This window comes from Sinohyriopsis cumingii, chromosome 2 (genome assembly GCF_028554795.1).
Source record: "Sinohyriopsis cumingii isolate HCF-2022 chromosome 2, ASM2855479v2, whole genome shotgun sequence".
NCBI lineage: Eukaryota > Metazoa > Mollusca > Bivalvia > Unionida > Unionidae > Sinohyriopsis > Sinohyriopsis cumingii.
In genome coordinates, this window is record NC_142962.1 from 161,364,077 (window position 1) to 161,376,692 (window position 12,616).

A 12,616-nucleotide genomic window follows, 5' to 3' on the forward strand; every position below is an offset into this window, starting at 1 on the left:
ATGATCTGACTTCGATCAAAGTTAGAATATATATGCTTCTAGACTCATGATATTGGACAGTTAAAAAATGAGTGAGTTGCATGCATATTAATGAGATCACCTTGCATCTGATTGGCTGAGCTTGTTGCTTGCATCTGATTGGCTGAGCTTGTTGCTGCATCAGGTTTGATCAGACTTGGAATATGGACTAATATCTTCAAGCTCTTGGATGAGTTCAATGCATTTTGATGAGGTAATAGTGCATTTTCTAAGTTGAGTTTGTTTCAATCTTGAGTCTTTGTTTTTTATCCAATTTGGATCAATCTTGGAATATGGGCTTACATTATCAAGCTATCTAATGAGTTCACTAAGGAGCAAGATCCATACACAGGTTGCATGATTGTAAAAATCCCACTAAAATGGCAAATGTTATGTCAAAAATATCAATATTTGCTGGCATATTGATGCCAAAATAAGGACTGGGCACACATTTGTATGAATTGTACAGGTTCTTTTTCCAGGAGATGTTGAAAGTACACTGTACACATTTTGCTGTTGTACAGTGTTGAAATGACCTATTTTGCTTCTGTACAGTGTTGCGGTAGTGACAGGTGAATTACATCATTGGTTTCTGTGCATAACAAGATGAATTCTGATTCGGTATTGCAAATTTTTCAGTCAAATTGTTTTATTGGTACTCCAATTACTCTGATACCTAATTACTTTTCAAGTTATATCCTGGTACAATTAAATAGTTGTGTTTTTCAAGCTCTGTTAACCACCATTCGACTTGCTTGAAGGGTGGTGGTAGCCAAGGAATGTGAATTTTGTTGAACTAACTTTTGAGTTATTGCTACTCCCACCTGAATGGATGGTCATATCAACATTTGACATCTAGTATAATTGCCATGTCTGCCATCTTGACGCTCTTGTTGTGATCTCTCATCCAGAATGAAACGTCATATTATCATGGGATTTTCACCAAAAGACTTCTTTAAGTCCACTTTGTCCAAAATAAAAATGACGGTCTCAGGTCCATTATGGTCACCGCAGCAGCCATCTTCAAAATCATGTTATCGCTACTCTTCATGTATGGAAAGTCATATTGACATGGTGTTTTCACAGGAGGACTTTTTTATGGTGTCTAGTTAGTCCTAAATGAAAATGGTGCTGATCTGTTATATATTATGGCCACCCTAAATTCCATCTTGAAAACCTTGCTATCACTATTCTTGTATGATTAGTGATATAAGCATGGAGTTTTCACTAAAAGACTTCTTATAATGTCTTTTTTATATCCTAAATTAAAATTTCCAGTATGCGGTCATGTTTTCAGTCCTCCTTTCAAATGGAAAGTCATTTTGACACGAGGCTTCATCAGGAGAGCCTTATGGTGTCTAGTTGTTCCTCAGTGAAAATGACTAACCCTCAGTATGGTGGCTATCTTGAAATTCTTGTTATCCCAAATGGATGGCTGTATCAACATGTTGTTTTCACCAATAGACTTCTTATGATACATAGTTGGTCCTGAATGAAAATGATGCCAGTTATACTTCCAATATGGCTGCCACAACGGCTGTCTTAAAAAGCTTCTCATCACTACCCCACTTCAAGAATGGATAACCATTATGACATGCGGTTTTTGCCAAAAGTCTTTTAATGATGTCTGCTTTGTTCTGAATGAACAAGTTTCCAGTCTGATATCAAATATGTCCACTGCAGCAGCTAATTTGAAAATCTTGTTATTGCTGAAGAACATCAGACATTGTTTAAACACTCAGCCATTAAAAGAAAGAAATGGTCTTGTTTTGATCTGTAGAATATCAGTCACTTCAAGGGACTCTTGTTTAGACTGTCCAGGCTGTAAAGTGCAAAGATACTATACTACTGGGGATTGTACCAACTGTAAAGTACAAATATACTATACCTACTGGGGATTGTACCAACTGTAAAGTACAAAGATACTATACCTACTGGGGATTGTACCAACTGTAAAGTACAAAGATACTATACCTACTGGGGATTGTACCAACTGTAAAGTACAAATATACTATACCTACTGGGGATTGTACCAGTTGTAAAGTGCAAAGATACTATACCTACTGGGGATTGTACCAACTGTAAAGTGCAAAGATACTATACCTACTGGGGATTGTACCAACTGTAAAGTACAAAGATACTATACCTACTGGGGATTGTACCAACTGTAAAGTACAAAGATACTATACCTACTGGGGATTGTACCAACTGTAAAGTACAAAGATACTATACCTACTGGGGATTGTACCAACTGTAAAGTACAAAGATACTATACCTACTGGGGATTGTACCAACTGTAAAGTACAAAGATACTATACCTACTGGGGATTGTACCAACTGTAAAGTGCAAAGATACTATACCTACTGGGGATTGTACCAACTGTAAAGTACAAAGATACTATACCTACTGGGGATTGTACCAACTGTAAAGTACAAAGATACTATACCTACTGGGGATTGTACCAACTTAATCTCATCTGAATCAAATTGATTGTTAAGTTGTTTTTTGGGGCTCAGACTTAAGACAAATCACAACATGTGAAAATGTTGCACTCATAACAGGTGGTTTGACCATGTGGCAGTTGCATAGTTACGTAGCGTAATGAATTTTTTATATGATGAAGATACATGTCTTAGCTGTATTTGTTTCAGATTTCAACTATGTGTCTCAGTACTTTCACCCTTAAATCATTTTGTGTTTGTAACCCCATCTCCAATCTGTGCTAATGCAGAATATCAGCATATATAGTACCATCAGTATTTATACTTTTAAAAAACAATTGTTTTTGGTGTTTGTGATGGATGACCAGGTAGCAGTACTACCTTAAAATCTGAAAGAAAAAAACATCATTAATGAACAAAAGCCATATTTATAGGTGTATATCTCTACAAAGATACCATCATTAACATTAATGTACACCTGGAAAAAATTTCATGGTAATAAGAGACAGTCACATGGGAAGAATTTTGGATTTTGGGTTATTTGACATGGAATGGCCCGAAAGTCAGCTTGTCCCAGCTGACTGAAAAATTGAACTCAAGCTTACCCCAAAATATAATAACATAATATTACAAAAAAAGTTTTAATTTGTTTAATTTATTTAACAGATAAATAGCTTATTTTTTTGCGATATGTTAACAACTTGTGCCAATAATTAAAGTTAATAAATTATATACTGTATGTAGGCAAGTTGGTTTAATTTTGTCTTTTTATGGCACAGAAACAAAAGTATGTTATTTAGTGCTAAGTCAGTTGGAGTAAAATTCTTTTCCCAAGGACACACTATGATAGCCAGTCCGTCTCGATCCAGTGTTAGGATTCAAACCCATGCCATTACAGTAATGAGACCAACATGCTAAGCACTGCTCTCTTGTAGCTTCTAATTATGTAGATGAGAAAAAAGGAAGGATTTGAACTGAGAGCTGGATGATAGAATCCATAGATAGTTCGAAAAGCAAAGAAAAATAATTATTACATTCTGTTGAATTACATCAACTGTGATGCAAACTTGTCTTTGAAATAAGAGTGGTTTTTTGGTGATGTATTATTAACACACTTGTATCATTTACAAATGCTTTATTACAAGGCATGTAGTTATCTGCCAAGCAGACAGTATGTATCGTTCTCCTGTAATTACCCTGTAAACAGCACTGCTCATGGATGAATATTTCTGTACATTGTTTGCACTTTGAGAGAAATCCACATGGCTAAAAATTAGAGATGAGTGCCTTATATTTCCAAACACACCTCAGAAACAGAAATCTTGCATGTTATGCCAGTGATGAATATCATTTAGTTCCTTTGACATGCATCAAATTAGTCTTAGACACACCTAGTTTTGAGACTTGGCCAGCAGTTTCATTGGCAAGCATGATTAAAAAAAAATCATGCATGCAGTTTCATTGGCAAGCATGATTCAATAAGAATCACCCATGCAGTTTCATTGGCCAGCATGATTAAACAAGAATCACCCATGCAGTTTCATTGGCCAGCATGATTAAACAAAAATAACCTATGCAGTTTCATTGGCTAGCATGATTAAACAAGAATCACTGATGCATTTTCATTGGCCAGCATGATTAAACTAAAATCATGCATGCAGTTTCATTGGCCAGCATGATTAAATAAGAATCACCCATGCTGTTTCATTGGCAAGCATGATTGAACAAGAATCACCCATGCAGTTTCATTGGCAAGCATGATTGAACAAGAATCACCCATGCAGTTTCATTGGCCAGCATGATTGAACAAGAATCACCCATGTAGTTTCATTGGCCAGCAGAATTATTAGGGAGGAGCTTATTCAACTAGACCACTTCCTGTGTGGCTTTTGTAGGACTTGAAAGTATGCAGGTCCTGTATAATTACAAAATATTATGATTAAAATGTAACTGGTAACAAGTGTGTATAATATGTGTATTCACTGTATATAAAGCAATAACATTATCATACATGTTAGGGGTTGGTGCTTGCAGCTAAGTTAGTGGGTGACATAACTCATGGACCTGGGTTTGAATCTCTAGAGAACAATTTAAAAATTCTCTAAGCTCTATGATAATATTATTTCTTTGTATTTAAAAATTCTGTTAATGTTATCAAGCATTCTACTGTTGGATCTAGGGATATCACTCTCTGCTCTGTATGGTGTATATTTGTAATTTTGCATAATAATATATATTACCTTGAAATACAAATGCATTTCTCTCTCTCTCTCTCTCTCTCTCTCTCTATATATATATATATATATATGTGTGTGTGTGTGTGTGTGTGTGTGTGTGTGTGTACAGTTACAGAGGACTGGTTCAGCTAGTTTCTGTAATATATGGATTGAGTGTATAAAAATACCTTTTATCTTTTCCTCAGTTTTTTCTTTTTTCTACATAACAGAATCAGTTTGAAGATTCACGCTTATGGTGTATATAGACATACATGGCTTTACAAGATGAATTAATATTTGCATTCAGCATAATTTTTGTTGGTCTGGGACCTCAACCTTGGGTTAAACTTTGAAACCATTGAGATCCCCACCTTGTAACCATTATAAACACTTTTAATCCATGAAAGCTTAATTAATTGATGCAACAATTATGGTCTCTGGATCTCTCACTAACAACTTGGGGATTTGCCCCTGTCTTATTAGTTAGAAACTGTTCATAACCTCACTCTGAAGGAATATATGTGTTACGAAAGGAAGACTTCAGTTATAGAAACAAACAGAAAGGCATTAGGCTGTGGCAAGTAAAAAAGGCATAACCCTGTATTCTACTATAGCTAGGTAAAAGTCTGACAGAATGTATATAGTCAGCATTTTGAATTAGACACTATATTATCTTGGTTAACACATTAACCCCTGGAGCTTTTTGTCATTTTTGCCTAAAAATCGAGTAGGAAAACACACATTTTGAAAGCTATTTCTGAATAGACTCGAAAACACCCAATCCCTGGTCATCTTTCAATAAAATACTGCCTAGTGGTGTTAGAAACATCGATTTTCGTTGGCTTTTTGAGGGTAAAAGTTGGACTTTTTTTTTCTTTTTTTTTTGCTAAACGGAGCCATTATTTTTGTATGGAGACCACTCTTTAATCCAAATGCCCATCTTATCCTACTTTTTGCAAAGGCTCATCTGTCTGTTTGCAGTTCATACCAGTTTGCCTTAGATCTGAGACCAAAAAGTCTAAAATCCGGACACAAAATCGGATCCTGACCAGGGGTTAATTTTGGGTAAAAAAAGTCAGGTCCAAAAAATGAGGTTTTTCTATCTGTATTTTGTAGTGTAGATATTCCAGATTATTTGATATCATTGTAGAGCTACATCTGTCTACCTTTCTATAATACCACCCACTTTAGTATGTCATGCATGACTATGACACTACAGAGCTCGGCAGTAGACTACTACCTCCTGCCCCGTAAAGTCGTCGCTAAGGGTTAATGTGTTAATGAATGTTGATAACTGATGGCACATTTTTGCCAGGAAGATACGGATGGGTGCGTGTGGGGTAGAGGCTTGTAAAACATATACAGTCAGCATTCCTCATAGTCTTGTTAGGATACAATGATCTGCCTGCAGTGTAAAAAGGTAAAGAAAGCCTTAGTCTTGTTATGACAATGATCTGCATGCAGTGTAGAAGGAAATGAAAGTCCTGGTCTCTTTTTATGACAGATTTGCCCGCAGTGTGAAAATAAATTCACTCTTCTTTCGACACTGTGATCTGCCTGCAGTGTTGAATGAAAAGAAAGTCATTTTAAAAGAAAGAGAAGTTTTGTAATCTTGTTTTTAATCATGACACTATGACATGCCTGCAGTGTAAAAGGAAGAAAAGTTTTGTAATCTTGTTTGTAATGACACTGTGACCTGCTTGCAGTGTAAAAGGAAGAGAAGTTTTGTAATCTTGTTTGTAATGACACTGTGACCATGCAGTGTAAAATGGAAAAGATAGCCATAGTCTTCTTATGACACTGACCTGGATGCAGTGTAACGTAAGAGAAAGACGTGCATCTATGTCAAAACAAGACAACATGATTATTTATCCAGTGTAATGTGCAGGAAAATCTATGATCTTTGTATTTATGATGAAAACTTTTGTCAGCGGGATAACCTTGTATTAATAAGCTGGTGTGTGTGCATCTTATGGACAGTTAAGTTCACTCATTACAAGAAGGAGGTAAATCATGTTTTGAATCTGTTGAAGACAGTGCCATAACACATTTAGTTGCAGCCTTTATACTGGTAAAGAACTTCTACAAACAGGATATAAAAAGCAAAGCTTAGGGCACCTGTTAAACCAAATATATGTTAATCTGTCAGATAAAGAGAAAAGCACACATGTTATTTCATGAATCTGATACCAGGATCTGATGTATTTACCCACATGATGGAACCTAGAGATAATTGGCTTTCTTTTCTGGAGAAGAACGAAAAAACATATAACAGTCATATAGGCTTGATTTAATATTGTGAGGCAGATGTTTAGGCTTGGTTTAGTCATGTGAGGCAGTCATATAGGCTTGGTTTAATATTGTGAGGCAGTCATATAGACTTGGTTTAATAATGTAAGGCAGTCGTTTAGGCTTGGTTTAATCATGTGAGGCAGTCATATAGGCTTGATTTAATAATGTGAGGCAGTCATTTTGGCTTGGTTTAATAATGTGAGGCAGTCATAAGAGTGGTTAAATCATGTGAGGCAGTAATATAGGCTTGGTTTAATACTGTGAGGCAGTCATATAGGCTTGGTTTAATCATGTGAGGCAGTCATATAGGCTTGGTTTAATACTGTGAGGCAGTCATATAGGCTTGGTTTAATAATGTGAGGCAGTCGTTTAGGTTTGGATTAATAATGTGAGGCAGTCATAGGCTTGGTTTAATCATGTGAGGCAGTCATATAGGCTTGGTTTAATACTGTGAGGCAGTCATATAGGCTTGGTTTAATACTGTGAGGCAGTCATATAGGCATGGTTTAATAATGTGAGGCAGTCATATAGTTAAAGCTGGACGAATGTCACTTTTTGCCGATTATGCTAATACCATGTATAGCCGATTATTAAAATTGCCGATACCGATTATGAAACTGATTATTTCATTATTATTTGTTTTATAACAATGACTTGTTCAGAAACATAAACCTATTAGTGTAAAGGTATTTTGTCGTGTGAGTTATAACAAGGTTGTTTATGCGGCAAGGGAAATGAACTTCTATACAAAAACAAACAGAAACCGGATAAGAAGTACATTGCTATTTATAGAAAACAACGATCACACAAACATAAAACTTGAAAAACTAAAACTAACACTGATAAAACTTATGTTTGCCAATTCAAGATATAAATGAATGAGAATGTATTAAGCTAGTCTTTTTACTTATGTTCAGTGATGCAGGTCGCCATTACTAGATTTCAGTAAATAACTTAAAAAATGTTAACAGTGATAGCCCAGTAATAATTAAAATTAATAATACGTATGCTTTTAGACTAAAGTTAGATGTCGCTGTATTTTGGCAGCAGCTAATACTGAAAGAATAGTTGAGGTAGGTTGTATTTAAGCAACAGTAACATTTCTCCCTTCTCGCCAAGTAACGATCCGAAAAAATCCTAAAAAATCTGGCCTGCAGCACTAAACAGTTGCTCACTTGGAACGTTTGAAGCTGGTGCAAACAAATACTGTCTAGCTAATTTGGCAAAGTAGGAGAACTGAAACCTGTGAGTGCTCCACCAGCCGTATATGTCTTCTTCTTGTGGCAACATAGGGCTGGCCAGATACAATTCAAGCATCATATCAATGGCTTCATCCAAGAGGGTTGTTTCATTGATGGTATGGGCAGGTTCGTCACAGGCCACAGAAAACAAATTCCAGGGACATGATGTTGATGGTCCAGTGGCGTTTGTTTCAGTTTCAGTTTTTTGGGGTGGGTGGGGGTCGGGGGTTCCTCCTGCTTGTCAGCTAATGCAACTATGATGCATTCTGCTCTAAGCCATTCATTGGATCTGGTCATAAGTATACTTTGCTGAATTGGGATGAGTGCATGAATGGTATTGATAATTTGTTGTATGCAGGCAAAAAGCGGTAGTTTACAACAAGTGTTTTAAAAAGTATTAACTTTTAAGAAGATATTGTCTTTCAATTAACCGCCAAAACAAATGGTTATTCCTTAATTTCCACTATTTCATGCCGATTTAAAATTCAAGCCATGTCAAGATGAATGTTATAATTGAATTTATATTTTGGAAATTTGTTTACATCGGCACTGGTTATTTCTGCTGATACTGATTATACCAATTGTTCTAATAATCGGCCCGATTATGAGTATGTCCGATTAATCGGTACAGCTTTACATATTGTCTTGGTTTAATCATGTGAGGCAAAACAAACTTGAACAGTTTATGCTTGTTTATGACTGTTAGAATCTCAGTTGCAATCATGTTTTTCAAAGAGCAGTTGTTCTCCCCAGAAATTACAAATAATTTTGTGGGTGTTGCATAATTCCCTTGCTTTCAATGCTGGTATAAGACTTTTTTTTTCTGGCAACAAAAGCAGTGCTAGGTAATACTATTCAGTCAACAACTTCTGGCATTAGCATAGCTGTTTTACCAAAATTGTTTTATTTCAGATTAAAATCTAAGTTTCATTGGTAAAGTGCCAAGAATTAGCTTGGTTTTAAATCAGAATCATGCCTGTTTACTTGGGTTGCTTGGTTCATGTCTGTTTACACTCTATATTCAAAAAAGAGATCTACATGTATAGTGATGAATCATCACTGGTATTGGAGGATGTTTGCAGTGAATGGAGCAGTAGTGGTCTATATTTTAAGAGAAGGTGATTGGAAAAATCAGAATATTTAGGGATTCTACAGCAGTACCTCATTACACAGTGCCTTGATTCTTGGCAGTAATAAAATTGTACAGCATTATACTGGTAAGTGATACAACTTTTACTAGGGAATGGAGCAAGGCCATGCCATAGTAGGAATTATTTATATTGTAATAAAATCACGTTTAACAGTATGAATTTACCCCCAGTTTTAGTTGGTTAACCCTACCTAAAGAAAAACATAAAGTGTAATGAATTAAATTGCAATTATAAAACTAAATTTAGCCAGTTTCGTGGAATCCCTGACAATTATACCCTTTTTATATAAGGGGCCACTATATGAGGGGGAGTTAATAGGGAGGGGCCACTATATGCTTGGATACAGATGTAATTGTGAGGGTCTGCTGTATATTGTGCTTGGGATTTGATAGGAAGGGGTCACTGAATAGTGTCCTTGGTACCAGGTAATGAGTGGCCACAGTATACCAAGCTAGAGACCAGGTAATGAGTGGCCACAGTATACCAAGCTAGAGACCAGGTAATGAGTGGCCACAGTATACCAAGCTAGAGACCAGGTAATGAGTGGCCACAGTATACCAAGCTAGAGACCAGGTAATGAGTGGCCACAGTATACCAAGCTAGAGACCAGGTAGTAAAGGCCACAGTATACCAAGCTAGAGACCAGGTAGTAAAGGCCACAGTATACCAAGCTAGAGACCAGGTAGTAAAGGCCACAGAATCTACATTATACTGACTAGAGACTTGATAGTGAAGGGCTACTGTATACTGAAACTTGGGATTTGATAGTGAGGCACCAGTGTATACGGAGCAAGGGACTTAATAGTGATGGGACATTATTTCAGATCTTAACTTCTTTTCCTTCAAAATATTGATATAAGCTAAATTATATGTAAAAAATCAGTCTCCAGTTTGATATAAAAATGACTTTTTCTTTCTAAATCAGATGACTGATTTTATTAAATACATTTTTTTCCAGGAAATAATTGTATTTGTGGAGCCTTCCAACAAGAAGTTATTTTGTAGACTTTGTGACCGAGTTTTCAAGGATCCTGTTATAGTTTCATGTGGGGTGAGTAGTGTATGTGTGTGTACATATATATATATGAGATATTGGACTTATGAAAACCTTATGAACATTGCTCCATGTTCAATACTTTTATACTTAAGTACAGATTGACATTCCAGCATAAATCCACTCAATATAGCATGACTGTTTTATCAAGGTGTCCATGTGTCAGCACAGATCAGACCTTTGAAGCAAAATTTTTCTAGCTTGATATCTAATTAAAAAGAATAAAGCCACTAGCAACAAAAATTAACTTACCTTTATTTCAACCTCCAACAGATCCTGATAAGCTAAAACGTTATCATAAGATTTGAGCAGAAATACCAGTCAGTTAGTTGTTATTTATTTGTCGAAAGTCTTTATCTTGTCCCCCCAAAAATATGATTTTTAAAACTTTTAAGGGCATAAAATATTGTTGTTGACAGAAATTTTATAAAATGTACTTTTCTGAAAGATTATATCATCTGTATAAACAAATAGTTTGATAAAAAGCTAGTGTAGTATGGAACAATGATACAAAACTGAACTAACATGCAATCCGGAAGTAATAACAATATATTTTTAAGTTTTTTTAAATACCGGTCATTTGGTATATCAATGTTTTCTTATTTGTAAGAACTCTTTATATCTCCTGTGAATGTTTTATTATAAATTTCACAAATATTTGTTGACCTTTGTCCAAGAGAGTCAGAATCTAATGTTATATATATATATATATATATATATATATATATATATATATATATATATATATATATATATAACCGTTGGTCTCAAGAACAATCATGTTTTCCTTTTTTATTGAAATATTATTAAAATAAATGTGCTGTTGGACTGGGATTTGTTGACAGGCACTGTTGCAGTGTTGAATGAACATTAAAATACTGTATTGGTAATACAGACTGGTTTCAGTTATTTATGACATTTAGCTTTATTATTTAAAACCAACCAGCCCTCGTTCTATAGCAATTCAGTGATAACTACTTCTGTTGAAAATATTAAGAGTCCAATAACAAAATTAGACCTCATGTTAAGTATCCATTAAAAAGGGGGGATGAAGAATCAGAAATGGTCAATTATATTTTTTCATATTACAGAATGCTGTTTTTGTTTTGTATGTGTAGTAACATTGCTAAAAAATGTTGTATGTCTGTATTGATGCATACTGTACATGCCAAGTTTGTATTGATGCATGTTGTAGATGCCATGCCTTTCTGTATTGATGCATGCTGTACATGCCAGGTATGTCTGTATTGATGCATACTGTACATGCCATGCCTGTCTGTATTGATGCATGCTGTACATGCCATGTATGTCTGTATTGATGCATAATGTACATGCCATGTATGTCTGTATTGATGCATGCTGTACATGCCAGGTATGTCTGTATTGATGCATGCTGTACATGCCATGTATGTCTGTATTGATGCATAATGTACATGCCAAGTATGTCTGTATTGATGCGTAATGTACATGCCAGGTATGTCTGTATTGATGCATACTGTACATGCCAGGTATGTCTGTATTGATGCATGCTGTACATGCCATGTATGTCTGTATTGATGCATACTGTACATGCCAAGTATGTCTGTATTGATGCATAATGTACATGCCAGGTATGTCTGTATTGATGCATGCTGTACATGCCATGTATGTCTGTATTGATGCATGCTGTACATGCCATGCCTGTCTGTATTGGTGCATAATGTACATGCCATGTATGTCTGTATTGATGCATGCTGTACATGCCATGCCTGTCTGTATTGATGCATGCTGTACATGCCATGTATGTCTGTATTGATGCATAATGTACATGCCAGGTATGTCTGTATTGATGCATGCTGTACATGCCATGTATGTCTGTATTGATGCGTGCTGTACATGCCATGCCTGTCTGTATTGATGCATACTGTACATGCCAGGTATGTCTGTATTGATGCATGCTGTACATGCCATGTATGTCTGTATTGATGCATAATGTACATGCCAAGTATGTCTGTATTGATGCATGCTGTACATGCCATGTATGTCTGTATTGATGCATAATGTACATGCCATGTATGTCTGTATTGATGCATGCTGTACATGCCATGTATGTCTGTATTGATGCATGCTGTACATGCCAGGTATGTCTGTATTGATGCATGCTGTACATGCCAGGTATATCTGTATTGATGCATACTGTACATGCCATGTATGTCTGTATTG

The 12,616-nt window shown here is 35.7% G+C and overlaps 1 protein-coding gene across 3 annotated transcripts in view; it reads left to right on the plus strand.

The window, feature by feature from the left end:
- LOC149806222 (E3 ubiquitin-protein ligase TRAF7-like) overlaps window positions 1–12,616 on the plus strand; it is a 176,259-nt gene that overhangs the window by 45,569 nt on the left and 118,074 nt on the right. For all 3 annotated transcript variants that reach the window (XR_016419876.1, XM_089951173.1, XM_089951174.1), the window contains one exon: window positions 10,319–10,411. Coding sequence is in view for 2 of the 3 variants with exons in the window: in XM_089951173.1 (XP_089807299.1) it covers window positions 10,319–10,411 (93 nt within the window). In the remaining variant the exon portion in view is untranslated. The remainder of the gene's footprint in view (window positions 1–10,318; window positions 10,412–12,616) is intronic.